This window comes from Arvicanthis niloticus, chromosome 9, assembly GCF_011762505.2.
Source record: "Arvicanthis niloticus isolate mArvNil1 chromosome 9, mArvNil1.pat.X, whole genome shotgun sequence".
Classification (NCBI taxonomy): Eukaryota; Metazoa; Chordata; class Mammalia; order Rodentia; family Muridae; genus Arvicanthis; species Arvicanthis niloticus.
In genome coordinates, this window is record NC_047666.1 from 28,870,059 (window position 1) to 28,892,232 (window position 22,174).

A 22,174-nucleotide genomic window follows, 5' to 3' on the forward strand; every position below is an offset into this window, starting at 1 on the left:
AGGCCTGGCTTTCCCAGCCCGGATGCCCCTTCCCCAAATTCCTTCTCTTCTCATGCCCACTGCCCCCTTAGCTACAGAGCACCTTGCTCCTCCTCACCTGGGGCCCACTCCTCACAGCTCTGCTCTGTCCTGCAATTACCTACCAGCCTTCCTGGGAGCAAACAGAAGGGCCTTCTGGATGCTGGCACCATCCCAAGAAAACACCACTTCCCTTCTTTCCTCTCATACTTGCTCCATGGTGGCTTTTATGTGGCCATGTAGTTATCCCCTGCCATGCCTAGTACTCCCCCAGAGAAGCAGTCTGTCCTGCGAGGCTCTGTGTCATTGGTGACCAACAGATGGCTGGACACAGAGTCAACAGAAGTGACTGGGTGCCAATGAGTGAATGACTGCAAACAAAGACATCTGCTTTATTTTTTTTCAATCAGTAGCACATACTGTTTCTTGAGCATGGCAGCCCCATACTCAGAGGCGTATATATGGGTGCTCAGTTAGAGACTGCAGGGCATGGGGGCATGGTCTGTGGTCCCATGATCCATCCCTTCTTCAAGGCTCCAGGAAAGATGCTGCTCCTCAGCCCTTCAAAGAGAACAGCCAAAGTTCAGCTGAGCCCTCTTCTTCCCCAGAGATGGCCCAGGCTTGGGCTGCAAGAGACCTCAGCCCCATGCTTTCCAGGTTCCTGCAAACTGCACTGGACAGTGGCATTTCCCTGCAGCATAACTGGCTACTACTCAGTTAGCTGGTCTGAGACCTAGACTGGGTCTCTCTTCACTGCCCAGCAGGATACAGGCTCTTACTTAACACATTCTGCAGCAATAATAGCCAGCACCACCTCTTTATCCCCAGAGGCCCAGCTCCCTTCTCTGTTCTTACAGTGGTATGGCTAACCCCTACCCTGGCCTGGTGCAGCTTGTCCATTTCTGCTCTGCCTAAGCAAGGCCCTCTCCGCTCTCTAGCTTGACAACTAGGGATTTTCTGAGAGAGACACTGGGAGAATGCAACTGTGCAGTCAGGTTCCTGCTCTAGGGAGCTCTGTAGACCTCCAGGCAGGTCTATAGCTCTGTGCCTAGAGGAAAGACCTCAGGTATCCTGAGCTGGCCCAGGAATGCCTCTGCCATCTAACTGCTTTTGGAAGCTAATCGTTCCTGAGGATCCTTCACTCCTATCTCTCTTCTGCCAGGGACCATGTTCTGTGAAACTGGCAGAGGGCACCAAGCTTTTCCAGTAAGTGCATCTTAGTCACAGGGTGACTGCATGCACAGTCTAGAGGTGGCTGGGGGGCCCAGCTGGCCTCTGATGTTTCCAGTAGCATTAGGCCAGGAAGGAGAGGCTGAGCCTGGAAGGTCCCAAGCCTTTTTTAGGCATGTGTAGTGACAGAGGCACATTGGAACTTCCTGCAGTCTGTCCAGCGTCACTCAGTACAATGAAGGTACACTGTTGAGATACACTAAGGGGCACAGGGACTGAAAATGGCTACCGACACAGGGTGGATGGAGCAAGGCATAGAGCTGCTTCTGCCAAGGAAGGCTAGGGGTATAACTGGGTAGTCCTTCTCTCAGCCCCTCTGCTGAAAGGTGAGAAATTTGCCACTTGAGCCAAGAAGGTTGACAGACTTCATAAGCCCAGCCAGGTAGAGCAGCACAGGAGATACTGCTCCCACAGACATGTCTGGGGTCCCAAGAGTAGTGAGAAATGGCTGTGAACCAGGTGGAGGATGGAACGGCTAAATGCAGGGGCCCAGGCGTAGACTGTCTCATGCTTACACACTAAGGCAGGTGGCCTCACCTTGCGGGCACTGCTTACACAGTGCTGGTATGCCTTGACCAGGTCTGAGCACAGAAGCACCTCATGCAGATGGTCACGGTAGCAGCGGAGAATCTGGGCTTGTAGGCCAGAGCACACAGGCTCCACTCTGCGGGGCCTGGGGGATGATAAGAGCGATGGCTGTTAGAAGGCATGAGAGGCAAAAACTCATACTCAGCACCCAGAAAGACACTAGATAAGCTCTGGATGTCTATCCATGCGCCATCTCACTCTAAGTGAGGAGCTGCAGGGTCTGGTCCTGTGGTCAGTGGCCAATACTGAATGGACTGGGGCATAGCTGTATGCTGACTGGCTGCTGCCATGAGCCCCCAGTGTAACCAGGAAGGGTGAGGGGCCTGGTGGGCAGGGCGTCAGATGGAGGGTGTAGTATTGGTCAACCTCCCAGCTGGCTGGGTCAGGTTCTGTCCAAGGGGTCTTCTGTGCATTGTTGACCTGATGTCACAGGAATGCCATTTCCCCCCAAAACCCTTGTTCTAATTTTACTATTGTGATGCAGGAGACCTACAGAGAGATGTCCAAAAAGATAAAACACAAATGCACTTCTTAGAGATAACTGTAGTGATGTGTTGAGGCATTTTACTATCTTTTCTTTCGTCCTTTATCAAAATAGTTTCAGAATCTATAAAAAATTAATATGCTGACTTTCTACAATTATGATGCAAAGCAAGTGATAAAAAAGAAAACAGATTACACCATTACAGGTGCCCCTCCCAGCTTCCTGGGGCCACCTTTGACATGCAGACCACTGTCTTGTCTCCCTCACTGTCACATATCCAGTGTTCCCACAATGCACACACATAGCTGCACACAAGCTCACGATCACACACCTTATACACTCCCACTCTCTCTCACACATTCTCCTATGATCCCAGAGTCCCCAACTTGTAAGCACTCACTCTCACACCCCTCCCACATCTAAACCTTCCTCCACCCTCGTACTCATTCCCTCAGACGCATCCTTCCCCTCCCACAAACCTCCTTCCTCAGGGTCCTGTGCATACTTACTCTCTCATGTCTACCCCAGTGGCTCACACAGCAGCACACTGGTGAAAACATGTCCCAGCATCTCTCCCAGCTCTATGTGGTACATGTTACTTATTCCTCCCTACCTCCTTCTCCCACATGAGAAAGCTGTGGTATAGAGAAGTCACATCACAGCCAGTATATGGGGAGGGCATATTTATTGACATTATGGTGGCACCATCTACCCATCAGCTTTCCAGATGGGTTTTCGCAAAGCTCGCCCATGTTTGTAACAGCTGTGGTGGACTTGCAGTGACACCTGACAGTTATAAAGCTACAGTGAACCATTCCTCACATTCTTTGGCAATAAAAAGGATGGGTATTCTGCAAGCTGTGTTCCAGGCCAGCTTGCTGTTCCCCTGCCCAGCACCTCTGAATTTAGAGTGTCAGCCATGCTGCAGACATCAGAGGGGAGAGTGCTGTTATCAAGATAATTCAACCAAGTGAAAGTCATCTGTTAAGAAGAGCAGCAGCAAAGTAATCAGGGGCTTAAGAAGTAAGTCTGCAATGTCTCATGCCCAGCCCAGGGGTCTGAATGGGCAGTTCTACCACTGCCATTTGCTTCATGATGCTGCCTGGGGTCCATCCTTCTTCCTGAACCAGCCCCGGACCACAGTTATCATGCACTATGCCCTCTGTAGGCATGGTGCCTCATTTAATCAGGCCTGACTCTTCCTAGAAACTCCACTCACCCAGTTCACTTTTCTCTGCTGAGCAGAACTTGGTCACAGGTCTATCCCTAAGACATTGCCAGTGAAGGAGTGAGGAACCCATATTTAGCTGGGACAATAAGAGTCAACGGAGGTCTGAACAAGATAGAAGGTTTGCAACAGAAGTGGGCAGGCTGCCAGGCCACAGGAGAGAAAAACTACTTATAGGGTAGAAGCCCCCCAAATCTCATAGTTGTGCCCAATGCTCCTCAAGGGGGCTTCCTCCCAACAAGCTCCAGTGAGGTCATCTGGGGTCTTTGCTTCTGCATTTACATCACATCTGCAGATACATGAGGGAGAGGTGCTTTTCTCCTGATCCTTTGGAGACCCCTTGACAGGTTCTACCTGATGTACAGAGGCCCTGTATGTACTGTGGCATCACCTCCTTTGTAACTTCCCAAGAGCTTGTCCAGTCACGGGCCTTTTGGAGCTGTATGGCCTTGGAAGACAGAGTTCTCAGTGGCTTCATGTCTCAGACAAGTGTTCTCTATGAGCACTGCTCTGCAGTCCCTCAAGATCACCCTCAATTCCTAGCTTGCACCCCTATCCCACTGTCTCCCCTCCTGGCTCTGTTCTCTGTCTTGTACCTGAGAAGGTACAGGTATCCTCCCTGCACAGAGTTAACCCTGCATAGTCATGGTCTGCAGGCACCAGGCAGACACCAGAGGCTATTACCTCAGTTCTAAATGGTATGAGGCTTACTGTCATTATTGAGAAAGTACACTGGCAGGCTCCTGGGCCCAGTGTGAGGCACACTGGGAGCCAGAGCTCTGACTCACTTCCCCCTCCATACATGTATGACAGAGCTGCTGATATAGGCTGAGCTGCAAGTGAGGAGAGGAGTGGCTTCATCAGTAGCCTCTTTTCTCATGGCCCCTAGAGCTGCCCACCTCACTGATGCCTGCTCTCTGATAAGAGGGCCTGGGAGCTGAGAGAAAACTTCAGAGAACACATAGTGGGTTCCGAGGCAGGAAGAAAGCGGGCTATGTGAACTCTACTCTTGTCCAGCACTGCTACCGCTGAGGCCACCGTGCCTTTCCACAGGGACTTTAGGACAGTCGGAGTCACACAGGCAGGCAAATGTCAATCGAAGAATCTGAGGAGAGGCACAGTTCCTGAAGTGAATCTTTCTCTGAAGTAGGGTAGGGCTAGTCACGTCAAACCATTTGGAAGCAGGTGTTGGGTGGCTTTACCCTATTCAAGGCGACCTGTTTTACTGAGTGCTACAAAACAGCTTCAACAGGTAAGAATAATCTTGTGAATGGGTGTCAGCTTAGGTGGTTGTAGAAGTCCTGCTCAGCTGACCCGGGGCACACAGTCTCAATGCACACTCTGTAATGCAAAGTCTTATAGCAAATGGCTCAAAAATCAGGTCCCCAGTAGCCGCAGCCCTCTCTCATATCACACATCGCCTTAACATGCCAGAAACCAGTCAGGTTTTCCATTTATAAGGTACACATCTACATTTTTGCTTAGCTTACATCAATCTGGATCCCACAAATCTGCCAAGATAGAAACTGGTGCCCAAAGAGGGTGGCCCAGGAAGGAATAAGCACATGTAGAAGTCAGAGGCTTAGGGTTTCCTTCACTGTCCACAACCTTCCTGGGCCTTGGAACATGGCTGTATTTGGACACAGTGTGGCTGTGGATATACTTAGCCAAAATAGGTAGCAGAGGAAGTAGAATGATCCAAACCCAGTGGTAATCTAGTTCGCACTCTCATGAGAAGACAAGGGACAGACACACACACATGAGACACATGAAATGTTTGTGCTCTGAGTACAGAGGTGAATGTTGTACTATACTTTATAAGCCATGGAATGCAGGGAGCTACCATGATTATCTGCAGCTCCTCCACTGGGTGAGAGGGCCAGGAACTGCACACACCATGCACTTGGACTCTCAGCCTCTGAAACGGGAGAGTATATGATCCTTTGGGTGGCCTTGAGTGGTAGCACAACAGAACACAGGAGGTGGTGTGACAGTGGTGGAGTGGCGGATAGCAGCAGGGTACCAAGGCCCAGAACCTCTTCTGCACCAGCTTCTGGGCTGCCAAACATCCATTGTACATGCACCAGGATGGATGCCAGGCTCAGCAATGTCTCTGACCCCAACCTTGTGAGGCAGTGTCCTCGCTAGTTTTACATCAACTTGACACAAGCTAGCGTCTTTTTGGAAGAGGGAGCTGTAATTGAGAAAATGCCCCCACTGTGGGCAAACCTGTTGTATATTTTCTTGACTGATGATTGAATGTGAAAGGGCCTAGCTCATGGTAGGTGGTACCACCACTGTGCTGGTGGCCTGGGCTCTATAATAAAGTAGGCTGAGCAAGCCAGTTAGTAGCACTCCATCAGTTTCTGTCTTCAGATTCCTGCCCTGTTTAAGTTCCTGCCCTGGCTTCCTTCAATGATAAACAGTGATGTAGAAGTGTAACCCAAGGAAACCCTTTCCTCCCCAAGTTGCTTTTGGTCATTGCAATTCAGTAATGGTCACAGTAATGGTAACCCCAACGAAGACAGACACCATCTACACTTAGAGGTAAACTGACTGTGGTCAAGAGAAGGGTAACTATCCCATGAGCAGCTCAACAAAGAGACACCTTGCTCCCTAAGTAGTCCATGTCCTGGGAGACATCTTGGGTGAGCAACAGCCTGGGGAAAGGAGAAGGCAAACAGGACATATAATCTAAGTAAAAAGCTTAGGAAGAAAACCCAGACTCGAATGGGAGTGCATGTAGGTAAAGTCTTTGCTATTCTGATCAACCAGACTGCGCTAGGGACTACTGTGTCCCTGACAACATACAATACTAACACTGTACCATGACCCCCAGAATACAAACAGCAGCTTGGTGAGATAGGCATTGCTGCCCCATTCTGCACACAAGGATGAGTCTCAAAAGCCTAAGTGGTTTGCTCAAGGCATGCAGCAGTAAGTCAGGGGCATGGTAAGAAGAGCCTGGGTGGCCATTGCCATAGCCCGTGTCTTTAAGCAATTTAACTTCTAGAAAATGCCACAAAGTTCAAAAGAAGAGACAATCAGGGGTACAGGAAAGAAACAAAACACAGGCTTATACCACAAGATATGCAGGGTTTCTCAATGGCCTGGAAACTTGCTGACTCCACTTGGAAAGGGGTGTTGTAGGGAAGATGCCACAAAAGGAAAGGAAAGTTCGTGGTAAACCAAGGAACACAACAAGGTGGAGACGGTAGGAGGCCAGAGGGGCAGGATCTTCCCTGCTCCCGTGCCAGTCACTATGGGGATAGCATCTTCCCTGCTGTCACCTGCACTGCAGCCTCAGCAGGCAAGAGGAGTTCCTCAGCAAATCCAGGGTGCTACTCCTTCCCCAGCTGCCTCTCCTGAGGTGCTCCTGTACACCTGCTCACATGCAGTCCCCGTTCTTTGTCTCTCTCACTTTATTTAATAAATGGGATCTTATCAACTTATCCTTCTCCTATGATCACTGCTGACATCAATCTGATAATATTGGCCCAGTATGGAATCTGGCTATTATCTGTCCTCCTTATATTTAATTTCAAGAAAACATTGGTGGGGACCTTGGAGCAGGCTTTTTATTATAGCAGCAACAATGAGATTCCTCATGCACTAGCCATTCATCTCCGTCACGTCCAGCCCAGCTGCTCACAGGCGGTGTCTGTCCCATCCAGCGGCCAGGGTGCCGGCACTGTTCAAACAGGCAGGTTGCAAGGGACTGACTGGGTTAACTGGCTGCTACCGGCCATGTGCCACTCAGCCTGGGTAAATGGGACCCAGGGATCCACTAATGATTAACATGCCACTGGGGATCATTGTTGGTCTGGTCTTCAGATGCTCATCCCTCCAAGAACTATAGCCTGGTAAGAGGCACAGGGGTAAGTGGGATGAGAGGGAGGGACTGTATGTGTACTTGTACACCTCCCACACCCAAAATGTGTGAAAGAGCAAGGCCCTTTCAGAGTCTTGGGTACAGAGGGAAATAGCAGGTTACTGTGGTCTTCAAGGTCTAGGGTGACTATATTGGGATGGATGTCCCATAGTGGTCTCTGTAGCTGTGGTCTGAGGCGCTTAGGCATAATTAGGAAGGGCCCTCAGTTGGGGCTGAAGAGATGTTTCAGTGGCTAAGAAAGCTTGTTGTTCTTCCAGAGGACCTGAGTTTGGTTTCCAGCACTCACATGTAATTCCAGTTTCAGTGGATCAGATGCCTTCTTCTGGCCTCCGCAAGGAAGGGCCTTTCCTAATCCTATTCCCTTCTCTCTGGAGCCTTGGTCATTTGCCACCTGGAAACTCTGTTCATCTTGGCTAGTTCATTACACTCTAATCTGGTCTACTTCTATAACTCAGCCCTCTGACATGAACTAGATCTCTCTAATCAAGGTCATACTGCTGTTCTGAAGGACTGTGGCCAGCCACATGGGCCTGTTTTTTGAGGTCTGCTTTAGTCCTAGGGACAAGCTCAAAACTCAAGGCAAAGCCTATGCCCAGGTCAAGAAATCTGTGTCGTGCTCAGCTTCTTCCACAAAGTTGAGATTCTCAGTGAGAAAGTCCCAGTACAGATCTGGAAACTTTAAGTGTTTGCTGAGTAACACTGGTGTGACAGGGTAAAAACAAAGTCTTAGTATTGTGCCTAGTCCCTCTACTCCTGCCTCCCCCAGCCCAGGAACTGTGGCAACTTCTAGAGTGGATATTGTTCACCTACCCACAAACCTGAGGCCCAGAGGTAGTATTCGGGTGGCATCTGGGCTTCTCCATGATGTAGCCTAGGGTTAGCTTTCTCTTTCATGAAGACCCCAATACAGTACCTCTCAGGGCATATGGAAATATGTCAGAACTTTACCCCGTCACTGTTGGGAGATACACTAAGGCTACAGGAGGAAGTGTTGTCCTCTACAAAGACTAGTGTATTTGGCCAGCTTATGTTGCAAGGACCTGGGGGTGCATGTGGTATACGGTTCTGAGGGTCCTAATAGAGGACACCAGTAGTGGCCATGGCCCCTGTGGAGCAACTCACAGTGGCTGTCACACTGTGTCTGGCCCTACAGTAGCTTTGACTGCTCTCATGTGTGAAGTCTATTCTAAAGGAAGCCAAGCGCTAGGAATGTTGTTGGGAGTACAGGGCATTGGGAGGGAGCACTGTTATAGAGGGAGCCTTGGTGTTTGGATGGAGATCATGCTCTTCAGGTTGGCTGACTTGCAGATGCTGATGCTCTACTACAAGATGCCAGGGGAGCATGGCTCTTGTGGAACTATGGAAAGAGGTAAACCATAGGTAATGGCTGATGAGTGAGGAAACCCTAGGTCTAAGACAGCTTAGTTGATTTACACAGAAAGACCCTCTATATGATGGAATAGGACCTGACAAGAAATGACACACAGCAGGCAGGCCCACTTCAACCCCAGAGTCAAGCTCCTGGCCAGAAGTTCCCAGTATCTGCCAGTGAGAGAAATATTGCAAGGCCTGTACCACTGCAGAGAAAAGCCCCACTTTTCAGGGCTCTGGCCCAGCAGCCTGAAGCTGACTCTAGCAGCAGGGAGAAGCCCACTCTTAAGGGCCATAGACTGGCACCCTCAAGCTGACCCAGTGGCTCTGAGGGGCTCTTGGAAACCATACAATTGGCTTATAGACATGCAGACTGGTTGAGCTCAGAGACTTTTGAGATGTCTGGTATATTCCCCAAGAGCTACCAGCTTCAGTGCTTGAGGCTGAGGCCTTCCGGGTTACCACCCCTGCTGACCTATGACCTATTATCTCCCTTGACTTCCTGTCTTGCAGCTCTCCTAATGGTTCTGTGAGCCTCCGAGTCTCACATTAAACTTCGTACCCAGAATTCATGTGATTATAAAAACAGGAAATGATGCTTGCTGCAGGCAGGTCATGTGAGAGCTGTCTCTCCATTAAACCAGGGTGCCTGGAAGGCAGGAACCATAATATATTACATTTGCTTCTGCAGGTCTCCACAGAAACCTAGTAGAAAGCAGATATTCCATATCTGAAGTTGGCAAGGCATCAATAATTAAGAGTCACAGGGGCTCTACTTTTCACAGGTTCTTGTGGCTGAGGCTTACATGGGCTCTACTTTTGTATGTGCACTTGAAAGAACACTGTCATCTCATAAGACATAAGACAGGAGGGCAAGAACTGAGCCTGTGATGCTTTGACATCTCCTTCATCTCCTTGTGGGTGGCTTAAAGCTGGGTCCACCCTAAAGGCACCCTCAACACAGCCAGACCCTTTCTCCAATTCTGACCTCTAGCAGCCTCATTGTGCAGTATACTCAAACCAGCCTCTTGCTAACTGCTATCAGCACCCTAGGCTCCACACTCTTGACCCTAGGAATACTCTGAATACTTTCAGTATTTTCTCTGGCCTCACCCAAACATCTAGCCTGGCCATGCACACCCTCTGTCTTGGTACCACCAGGTACCACCTGTAATCTATCCCCATGCTGTCTGCTAATACTTTTCCTAGAGCTCTGCTCACTCTCTGACCCTTCCAGACTAGACCTGACTAGGTGGCCATTCTGTACCCACCCCTCCTCCAGCCATCCTCACTCTGTCTTAATGAAGTCCAGCGTCAATCCATTCTCTCATGGCTTGTGCCTTTGCCGTTGAATCTAAGAAGTCATCATCAAAATCAACTCCTTTACACTCTATTATTTTCTGGGAGTTTGTGCATTACATTTAGGACTGTGATCTATTCAGTTTATTTATTTATTTATTTATTTTTGTACGACTCACTCTTTTGGGGATTCTAGAAATGCACATAACTGCATCTTACACATAAACTCATCCCACCTATTGGTCCGCCCCCGCTCCCCCTGCCACCACCCCCCCCCCCCCGCCACCACCCTTACCTGAACACATGTAGATACTGGGGCTCTACAAAAAAGCCTGGATTGAGCTGTGTGTTTTGTTTTCTAGAAAGACACCTGATCATTGAGGCCTGTTCCATCATGTGCAGGCAGGTAGCAGGATGACAGTACCACTCCCTGTCCTGTGATTCAAGAGGAGCCAAAGAGGATCTTCTCCAGAGTCTCCCTTCTCCTGAATCTTACTTGTCACTCAGGACAAAGAAGCCATGTGCTCTCAGTGCAGAAGGACAAATGTAATATCCTCTGCTACCTGATCTTGACCTTGAACCAGAGTTGTTCTCTCTTAGTACAGTTATAAGGCTGGCCATAACCTATGGGGGTCCAGTAGGACCCGTGGAGAGGAAACTGACCAGCTATGTGATGGTCACAATGGTATTCTGTCTGGTTTTAGAAACTGTCAATCTGGAGTCCTGGAAGGTTTTGGGTTGTTTCCTGAAATAGAATACTAGCCCTTTTCCTCCCATCTAACCCTTCAGCAAGAGAAGAAGTGGGGTCCTGATAGAGAAGGTACCATGAGAATACTAGTGGTGTGCTGCCACGAGGGGTGAGGGAAAATGAAGGCAGAGGGCAAGAAGGAAGTCTAAGTGCTTAGGAGAGGGCTTCAGCTGAACACAACAGTTGACTGACTGAGAGCAGTTCCTATGCTGAGGGTAGTGTTGGGAATATTGATATAAACTATAGACAGAAATGGAAATCCTGAAAGATATAGCTCTGCATATGTGTACACATGTGAACATCTATGTAGACCATGCATACATGTGTCTCGTAGCTCACTTACTGCAAATACCCAGACAGTGAGAGCAGCACAGTAGTACCAAGCACACCCAGGCCCAGAAGCTGGTGTCCAATACCATTAATCAAAGGTACTTAACTCCTTAAATTACAGGCTCCACACCTGGAACAGAAGAGATCAAGACCACAATGGAGACCTCATTCCCAGAACAAGTTGAGATGTACTCTGAGAGAGAAGAAATGGGAGAAAAGACAGAGGGGCAGTCTTAATCTGAAATCCAAAATCTAGACCACTCCATTAGATAAGTAAGAATAAACATTACAACCCAATGAACAAATGTGACTTTCAGGCCTCCCACAAAGAACCAGGTAAGTGAATGCAGAGCTAAAGGTGAAAGGAGGTGAGACTCTCCTGCAATAGAATAGCAATCCAGAAACACAGGGGACATTCTGGACAAAAGCAATCACCCTTTAGCAGCCATCACTGTGGTGGCTGATTGGGTGAGCATATCAATACATACAGGGTTAGTGAATGTCTGGAGAATGTCAGCACACTGGCATCTTACCAGAGTACTTCTTGGCAAAATACTATTTGGTAACAGAGAACGTGGGGTTTTTACCACAAGCAGAATAGGCCTAGGTCAACATGCCCAAGTAGTAGATGGGACAAAACCCTGTTAGAACATAGCATTGGTCTCCAAGGACATATGGATTGACTGTGGCTGTGAGGGGACACCGGGCAAACACAGTCCAGGGTGTCACCCTACAGATGAGAGTCCTGTACTTTCTTTAAAACTGTCAAGGTTGTTAGTAGCAGGAAAGGTTAAGGAACAGGCTCGTATGAAGGAGCTAACAACTAAGTCAGGACAGATTCATGAACAATGTTCTAGATCACAAAGGAAGGAGAGGATGCTAGGGCAGCAGGTGGAACCTCATTTATGAGGAGATAGTTGTATTCAGATACGGGGTAGCCATAAAGGACACTTTGGGAGGAACATGAAGAACAAATGCAGTCGAGGAGTGATGGGCTACCAGTTCAGACCAGGATATGGCTCTGCAGAGAAACAGTGCTGAAGCAACCCTGTAACGAGTACAGCACTTAAGGAGTCCTGGTTCAGGGATGCAGGATTCCTCTGTGTTGTCCTCAGCCTGGCCATGGGTTGGGAGTGTCTTCCAGATAAGCAGCCAAACAATAAGGATGGCAGTTTGATAGGATAGAATGTACTCAAGAGGATGCGCTTATCCAAAAAAAGACCTTACCAGATTTTCATTTCTTTTTCTAGCTAGGAGTGAGTAGGGTTGGAGAAATTTGACAAAATGATTCTAAATACATCTGAAAAACAAAACAAAACAAAACAAAACAAAAAAAAACCAAGTTGGAAAAGATAAGCAAGGTAGGAAAGCTTGTTCTACTAGAAATATAATATTTTGAATCATGGCAGTTTTATAATACATTTTAAGTGTATTTAAAATATGCAGGGTTGATTCTGGGAAGGAGTCTAGAAGCAGATCTGTGTGTGCAAGTGGGACTTAACGTGGTTGAAGAGACCTAGATCAGAACCAACAGGACAAAGGACTCCTACTCAGAGAAAATACAAGCTGATCTGTGCTCACGTCTGGCTCCTAAGTGGACCCCAGTGGGCTATTTAGAGTAACAGTTTAAGGGCAGGAAATGAAAAATCACACAAGTACTATTCCCTGGGATTACAGTCCTGGGGGAGGGAAAGCCTCTGCAATACAACACAAATCACAAACAAAAACATGAACAAAAAGATACTTGGTTCCTGTCTACAAATCAACTCCGAAGGGCAATGATGAAGCAAATTGTTAACTAGAGCAGCCAACAAAAGAGACCAGGGTTGGTGGCAACACTAAAGCACAGGCTTGCAAGAACGAAATATGCTGCCAGTAAGTGAGCCACAGAAAGAGAAAGTGGACAACAACACTTAATAACTGAAGAAATCAGTTGTAGAAACCAGGGCTGTCTTCCTCTGTGAAATTGGCAAAGGTGTTTAAAAACAAAACAAAACAAAACAAAACAAAACAAAACAAAACAAAGTTACAATACCAGGCTTGGGAAAATGGACACCCTCCTCCATAACTGTGTGCAGTAGAAAATGGCACTTGTTGAAAAATGGGCCAGTTGAAAAAACACAAGTATACTAATATATGTGTATTTGGCTCTCTTGGTACAGGTTTTGAACTAGCCATTTTTTTCTAGATGAACTTAAACAAATGTGTACAGGAAACCAGGCAAGTCCATTTGTCAAGAGTACTGGTGACCTTAAGAAGGGGCTGGAAGCTACCCAAGCTTGTGGTAGGGGGCTGCTCAAGAATCTCTGAAATAACCATATGGAAGAGTGGCAGGTAATTAATATGAAGACATAATTAGACAGCTACTGACCAGAAAGGTGTCCACATGTGAACGGGGTTAGTCCAAGGACAGATGTGCACTGCACGGGACCCATGGCTCATTTGCCTGGTTTGTGGCTGCACTCTGTGAACTGAGTGATGACAGCCCCAATATAGTAACAGGGAAAGACTTAGATTACAAAAACAACTTTCCTTATATTTTTCTATATTTTTATTATATAGTAATATTACATATGCAAATATAAAATATGTATACCAGTTTTATAACTATTCAGCCAAAAGATGACATTGGTTTTCATTTTGAAAAACATCTAAAGATGCTGCCTATCTATAACTACACACATACGCAGATGCATGAACTCTCTGGTATGTATTTTGTGTTATTTGTAATTTAAAGATACTATTGGAAACAGAAAATCAGACTGAGGGTAGATGCCAAAGACATGTACTGCAGAGGGCAAGTGTTAGCATGGGACCTAAGTGAATTTTGAACGTCCGTTGTCACAGTACTGTTTCATATAAACATACTTCATTTTTAGTAACTATAGAAGAACACAATCCTCCATGAAACACCAGGCACAAAAGCCCTGGCCCACACAGTATGAGCTCAATAAAAACTCACTGAATTAGAAGAGGACAAAGGTTGCCAGTACCTCTGAAATTCAAAACTGAAGTAAAAAACAATGTTTCTGGGAAAAGGTGTGAATTCTAGGGTATTTGTGAGGGGACAGTCTCATTTCTCAGTATCTGTATCTTGTTCCATCACTACCCAGGTACGTGAGAAACACAAGTCACAGTTGTCATAAGCCAGTGGCTGCATGGCAGGAAGCCAGCTGCAGTCAGTCTTCTGCCAAATTATGCCCCCCACTCATGATGGGTGTGTATATGCACACACACGTGTGTGTACACAGTGAGGCAGTTACTTACACAGACTGAAAAAGGCAGGCTGGAACAATAGGCTGGCATATGCATGAAATTAGACAAACAAATGTCATTTCTTGTCCTTGGGTTTAGGATGGAGGAGTTGTGGCTTAGCAGACAATACCTGGCTCCTAGAATTATCTCCTGAAAACACCCATCTGATCCTGTCACTTCAAAGCTCAGGCACTTTTGATGGCTTCCCAAGACAAAACCAAACCCAAGCCCCTGGCATTTAAAATTTCACTGTCAGTCCTGTGCCAGCCATGTTCCCTTGCCATACCTCCTGTGTGACAGCTGATGGAGGCTGGCTGCTACTCATCAGCTCTGTGACCTTGGTGAGTGCCTTCACTTTGGCGACTCCCCATCTTACTGCCTATAAAATAAGGCAATAAATGGGAGATAATGTATTCAATGTCATTTCCCAAGAGCACAGAAAGGGTCTGATAAATATGACTGCCCTCCTACCCCTATGTCTACAGGAAGACTGAAGGGAGAGGCATGCAGGAGGAGTCGGTTTTTGGGAGAGAACACCCAAAGGAAGGAAGCTTCAGAAGGTGGCTGTGCAGCAGAGGTCTCCTTGATCATGTTGGTGACACAGAGCTTCTGTAGAGCCTTCATAGTAGGGCTGAGAGAGGGGCCTGGGTCAGTCCTGAGGGGGGTGCCTAGGACTCTGCAGAGTCTGAGGATGGCACTGCCTTGGTGCCTGCCGGTATGCCTTTGTTAATCTTGTCAACTTGACACACATGGGAAGAGAGAGCCTCTACTGAAGGAAGAACTATATCAAGAGGACTGGCTTGTGGGCATATCTGTGGGGCATTTTCTTGATTGCTATTGATGTAGGAGGCCCAGCCCACTGTGGGCAGTGCTATCCCTGGGAAGTGCTATCCCTGGGAAGGTGAACTTAGGCTGTAAGAGGAGGTTAACTAAATGTGAGCCTGGAAGCCAGGGCAGTGTACCTTTTTGCTTCAGTTCCTGACTTGAACTCCCTTTCTGCTTCCCTAGATTACAGTCTGTAACTTATGAGGTGAAATGAACCATTTCTTCCCAAGTTGGTTGTGATCACAGCAACAGAAAGCAGACTAGGACAAGGTCCTACTAACATGGTCCTAGGAGGAAGGGCACAGGAACACCCTGATAACAGACTTACCCCTTCTTGTTATGATAGGCATTCATCTTAAATCCTGGCATTTATCTTTAAACAAGATTGATGTTAAAATCACACATATGTATGCACGAACACACACAACTTTGAAGAGTCTAAATGAAGCACTACATTCTAAGAGTCAGTGATGGCAACGATTAAGCCCAGCCTCCACACAGCTCATACTCACCCTGAGCCAGACCCTGCTTGGTGTTCTGTGTGTTTGCCATGTGAACTCTGCTCATCTTGGATTCAGTGTGGAGGCTGTGTTCAAAGCCAGTTTAGTTCTTATTATACTCAAACCAAGAAAATTAGTGACCATACAGTGAGGTAGTGAGGTAGAAGCCACAGTACCCTCTCCTCAGAAGCCACCTGGGTGGGTTCTTGGTTGTCTACTGATGGCTCCTGACTTACCTGTGCTCAAAGCAGAAAAAAAGAGAAACTGCTGTTTATAGGAATGGTGCTGTTCTCCATTCCTATAAACAGCAGGACACAGTGCTATTCTCTCCATTGGGGACACACAAGCTCTTGGGTGGGGTTACAATCATGGTGGTAGGCATGCAGGTCATGAGAGAGGGAAAGCAGTATTGGTTCCCAGAACAAGTGGAAGGCAAGCTACACGTATACTTAAAGTTTTCTAATAGTTACATGGCAAAAGTGAAGCAGGTGAAATTAATTTCAATAATGCATTTCACTTAAGATATAACAAATCGTTATTCCAACATGTAAGTACAGGAAGAAGTTATGAGACATTATAGAGTTTTGTTCTGAGTTGGCTGAAATCCATGTAAATGTGGCACTGGCAGCACATCTCAGAGCAGACGAGTCATATGTCAGCAGTTGCATGTGGTGAGACTGGTAGTATCTGAATAGCCTAGGACTGGTACTTTCTGAACTGGGTACTCTATACACATGACTATGTCAGTCACATTCTATCACTGTGACAAAATGCCTGAGACACAAAACTTGAAAGGAGGAGATGTTTATCTTGGCATGTTGCAGTTCATGGCTGCTCATCCCTGTTGTTTTTGCACAGTACACCATAGCAGGAGTTGGTGATAGAAAGGCTGCTTGCTTCATGGTGGCTGAGAAACAAAGAGACAGTAGTCTGGGATCTCCATATTAAGGGCATGTCTCTAGAAACCTGACTTCCTTTTACTAGGTTTCACCTCTTAAAGGTTCTGCCTTCTTCCATTAGCATCAGATGGACTAGGCCTTCAAGACATGAACGTGTGGAGGATACCCTCGATCCAAGCTACAACAGCAATGTCTCACTATCTTGCCACCCAAGCACAATGACTCAGAGCAACAAACAAACAAACAAACAAACAACAACAAAAAAAACCCCCCAAATGTGCCTTAGCCTAGGAGCCTAGGCTAGGAAGCCAAGAGAAAGGGGTGTGAAGGTGGGTGGCCTGGCTGCAGGGTGTGGGGATGCTCTGTTCCCAGAGAGGACAGGCTGGTCCTGAAGGAGAGAAGCAGAGAGCACCGGGTGGTTGTCCAGAGGCATGGACGATCCACATTGCAGGGATCAAATGAACACATACTCCATGGGAGCAGCCAAGGCCTTTCCCTGGATGGCTTTCCCAGCACTTCCTGTCACCTCAATCTGAAGTGGAAATAGAAACCTTGCCTTCCCACCTCAACCAACACTGTGCTTCTGCCTTTCAAAACTCATGGTCACACGGTAATTCAGTGAGAGCATGTTAAGATCTGCTCTGCTCATCACCTTCGCACGATTTAAAAAATTCTCTAAGATTCACTTCTGCTACTTAGGAACATTGAAATGCAATTTTGTTCACTTTTATCATGTGAAAAGTGTCATACATTTTACACCCATGACTCACTTTAAACTTTGTATTGTGAATACCCTCTTTGCCCTTCATGTTTTCAGCCTTCTAGCCATTGCTTAAATAGATGTTTAGACCAAACGGCACATGATTTTGAGCAGATGTAGGAAGAATCTGTACAGTAACAACATCTGAAGGCAAAGCACCTTTCTGTCATGGTGGTGCCTGGCCCTGTATGCTAGTCTCTGCAGAATTTTGCTTCACCCTGCAGGGCTGTCCTCACCTCTGAAACACCAACCTGGGACTTCCACAGGGTTACTATGAAGCTGTATCTGCAAATACTTGGGGTGTCTAGAGTTCAAAGAAACCAAATAAACAATCATGTATCAGGCTGTGTTAGGCCTGATATCCACTCCTGTGGAGGGCAGGACTCTCAAAGGGTACAAGCCCTGAGAAGTACCACGTCTTAGACAGATGCCCTGCCTCTGCATCCTGCCATGCTGTCTCCTGTTTCTTGATAACCTGGGGTTGGAGGGCATGCTAAAGATACGTGCTGAGCATCCTGTGCACCCTGAGGGGAAAGGTAATTGTGCTCACTGAGGAAACACAAGGCTGCAGGGCAAAACACTATTTCTAGAGTGATTCCCAGACTAATGAAACTGTTTCTTGAAAACTATTTTATCTAGAATCTATATAACCACTTTTCTGGTCTTCATTCTAAAAATCCATGTTTCTAATCCATAGGTAATTTACTGAGCCAAGGAAACAATATAAAAGACAAAAGGAGGGGACAACAGGACATGTGTTCCCGGACTCAACTTCCAGTAGAGCCTGACAACATGCTTTGCGACAGTGATGCAGTACCCGGAACACGGCCAACACTGTCTGTCAGGACTAATGACCCCAGAGGCAACCGTCATTAGCTAGTTCACTAATTAGGGTCTGTTTGCTGAGCTAATGGGAAGGGCAATCACTTGTTAATTTAAGTAAAACTCCAGGCATTCCTGACAACCATCATCATAGAACACTGGAAAGCATTCCAGTGAAATTCAGAGAGTGAGCTTGACAATACAAAAGTAGACACAAACTCTGTGAGGAATCTGCTGTAGGGACACTTTCCTCACAGGCCTTCTTCAGTTATATGGAAGTGTGTCCCTGGAGCCCTAGGGACTACTAGCACCACAGAAAGAATTGCTCCAAAATGCCACCAGGGAATGGCAAGAGCTGATGCTAGGCTATGTGTCCATGCATGCAGGAGGGCACTGTACAGTGTATCTCTGTGTGATATTCTGACTTGGCTTTTGTGCTAAAGATAAAACAGCAGTTGATTGTGATTACATTACACACAACTTAAAAACCATGAACTGTGGAGAAATCTTGTCATTGGAAGGTATTTCAGTGATTGCTAAACCAATGCCTATTATTTAGGAAAACATTCTGTAACCCACAAATGCGGGCTATTACAGAATTAGCTTTCACCACTAGTACATGATTTAATTAACCATTTAAGGCTTCCATAGATTTCACCTGGATCCTGGAAATGGCACAGCCACCATTTCAAATGGAATCAGGCCTGGGCGCAAGTGGAACTAATACTCCTCTGGGCCTTGAGAACCTGTAGTCCAGTTATACTACAGAACAGATGAGGACCTAAGGTAGGAGGTAACTTTTTGGCATAGTGAGCAGGCCCACTAACAGGGCAGGTATGACTCTGATCTCATATTCCCAGGCTCGGAGCAAAGCTCCCTGGAGGTCACCTAAGAACTTGACCCTAGAACTGGGCTCTTGTTAGAAACAGTAAAGATTCTCTTCAGATGAGAGATGTAGACTCCTAAAAAGGCAGGAGTGCTGAGCTACAGTGTATCTTGATCAACAGAGGGGCAGCTGTTAAGTCTTCTCACAGGCCTGACACAACCACTAGAGCCTTCCTGTGCTCATAGCCCTGGCATGCCCACTTGTGCCTGGCCACTGGGTATGTGTGCACTCTGCAGTAAGTTGAAAGGCATGTTAAAATGTGAGGCCCTAGGTTTGTGAGGCCACAGGTCATAGAACAACATTTCCTTCCAGAAGAACCCATGCTCTCTACAATTCAAAGCCCAGGCCCTAGAAAGAAGGCAACTGCTCACACAGGAAAAAGTAGTAGGTCTCTTCAATCTTTAGGGTCCCTGAGGCAACTCAGAAGCCAGCCTAGATTTAGTGGCTTTCCCTGGGGGACTTTACCGGGCAAGTGATTAATATGTTGGCTATAACACACTCACTTGGCAGGTGATCTAACTCCAGGGTGCACAGTGGCCACTTGGGAGTTTCCAGGCAGTGCATGTTCTGAGGTCTCTTGCTTTTGCAGAATGCTGGACTCTGCAACACATGTGATTCTAAGCAGACTTGTTTATAGCCTGATGAGCCCATGGGCTGGCCTAGCCAGGCTAAGAAGCAGTGGTGGGTTATGAAGGCTACTGAGGGAGGCTCTCAGGCAGCAGGGTACAGCAAAGGCCTTGAGCCAGCTCAACTCTCTAAGCCACACATGACTAGAACCTCTGGACCCTCACACAAGCTGACCATTAGCATCTACAAGATGGAAATTTACATTTCCAAGGTAGGCCCTGAATCCTGCCTCTATCTTGTTCCTCCACTGGATAACCCAGAACAGGAAAGCAAAGAAAACTTCAATTTCCTCATCATGAGAATGGGGAAAGGACAGCTCCCTGGTATAGATAGGTTTAATGCTTCATAAGACAAGGGTGTGTCTTTGTAATCTGTTCCTGGGCTATCTGAACCAGATCTCTTGTCAAATGCAGAAGAACTAGGGCTATATGCTGGAGTTTTCATGGGTTGGATCCATTTCACCTGGGCATCACCTTAGAACCCGCAAAGCTCTGGGCTAGGTATACACTGAGGAGAAGGAGGGGAAAACAAGGCAAGCCAAAATGATCTGCGGTTGGTCAGAATGAGTTAGTAGTCAGGGCAGAAGAGTGTGAAGTCAGAGTTCCCTAGCTCCTAAGCCATAGCTAGGACTCAAAGGGCATACAGGGAAAGCACAAGAGTCCTATGGTCTGTCCTTCTAACTAGGATTGTAAGCAACATGACAGCCTTCCTGGGACCAGAGACTGGCTCAGAAGGCTGAGAGTCAGCTTGACAGACCAAGGTTGGCTTCATCAGCAGATCTGTGTGCTGGGACCAGAGGGAAGTAAAAGAACATCTGGAATGGAGTTAAAGCTTAAAGAACATTTACTGATAACTAGGTACTCCTGTCTCTTTATGGAAAGGGAAGACAGGCAGTCCTGCAGGGCTGAGGCCAGGCAGAGCTCCAGGTGTTGGGCAGGACAAAGATTCACACAATCTAATGCCATTGCTGTACCAAAGCTACCACCAAGGGAACAAGAACATACTATGCCTTGTGAGGGTTCCTGATGACCTTGGCTGGGCCAAGGAAGCTACAAGGAGATGGCTGTCAGGCAGTAGGAAGAGGAACCTTGAGCCAAGAAAGTCCTCATTCTCTGTACTTCAGACTGTGGTGCTCTTGGGAAAGAAACAAGGAGGGCATATATTCAGAGGGGCTTGAGCAAGAATGAATGGAGACAAAAACAATTTCCTATCTGCCTTCTGAAGGAGATGAAGACTCATATCACAAACCTGAGAAGGAACATAGGATGAACTTAGCCCTCACTACAGCTCTTGGGAGCTACTGAGGGTGTGGTGGGTTGAATGCGTGGTCCAGGGAGTGGCACTATTAGATGTGTGGCCTTGTGGAGGAAGTGTGTCACTGTGCAGGTGGGCTTTGAAACCCTTCTCCTTGCTGCTCGGATGCCAGACTTCTCCTGGTTCCCTTTGGAACAAGATATAGAACTCTTCCCTCCTTCTCTAGCGCCATGCTTGCCTGGACCCAGTCATGCTTTCTGCGTTGATAATAATGGACTGAACCTCTGAACCTGTAAGCAAGCCCCAATTAAATGTTGTCTTGTATAAGAGTTGCCTTGGTCATGGTGTCTCTTCACAGCAATGGAAACCTTAACCAAGATAGAGGTCAAGTGTTAGAGATAATACAACTGGGGCTGAGAGAAGCCACTATGGGAGACACCAACAGTATTTGAGTTCTCTGCTTCAAAGCCCATGGGCTTCTGCATAGAGCTGGCTTCCTCCTAGAAAACAGAACAAATGCTAGGAGAAAGGACAGAAGGTCTTTGTGGGCAGGAGGATGATCAGAGGACCATGCTTTTTCCCATGTCTACCACCCCCTCCATCCACTGAACTGTGCTCAAGAACACAGTTTATACAGTCTGAAGAGCATGCCATTACTGCTACATCCAGCAGAAAACAGGCACAACACACACTAGAGGGGTTAAATCATCCCAGTAGATGCTGGGTTGGCTTTAGGAGACTGGTTTGAGAGAAGTTGGACAGGGTGAGACAGCAGCAGGAAAACATGGGTCTGTTGGACACAACCCCCCACCCCCAATCTCTCCTTTCCTCCATCAGAAATGCATGAGTCTGTTGAACACACATCCCACCCCCCATCCCACCCAACCTCCCCTCCCCCTGCCCCATTTCATCTTTCCTTCTCTGGCTAGGACACCAATGGCCTGACAGCTTCAGTCTCTATCTACATTCCTAGCAGGTTCTCCCTCACCATCCAGCCTGCAGCTACAGAGTAATAACACAAGTTGATGGCCAGGGACTTGGCCAAAGGCTGTCTGAACAAAGGCACGTTGTCATTGTAGATGGTGGTTTTCAGGCTTGGACAACTCACAGGCTCATCAGTGACTTATCTGAAGTATGAAGGAACAGTGGCCAACAAGT

At 47.2% G+C, this 22,174-nt stretch overlaps 1 protein-coding gene across 1 annotated transcript in view; it reads right to left on the bottom strand.

Moving 5' to 3' along the window:
• Positions 1 to 382: 382 nt before the first annotated feature.
• Positions 383 to 22,174, bottom strand: part of Chchd6 (coiled-coil-helix-coiled-coil-helix domain containing 6) — a 206,279-nt gene continuing 184,487 nt past the window's right edge. The window contains exons 7-8 of the mRNA XM_034511780.2: positions 1,786 to 1,921; positions 383 to 579 (exon numbers count right to left, since the gene is read on the bottom strand). Coding sequence (XP_034367671.1) covers positions 574 to 579; positions 1,786 to 1,921 — 142 coding nt within the window. The 3' untranslated portion in view covers positions 383 to 573. The remainder of the gene's footprint in view (positions 580 to 1,785; positions 1,922 to 22,174) is intronic.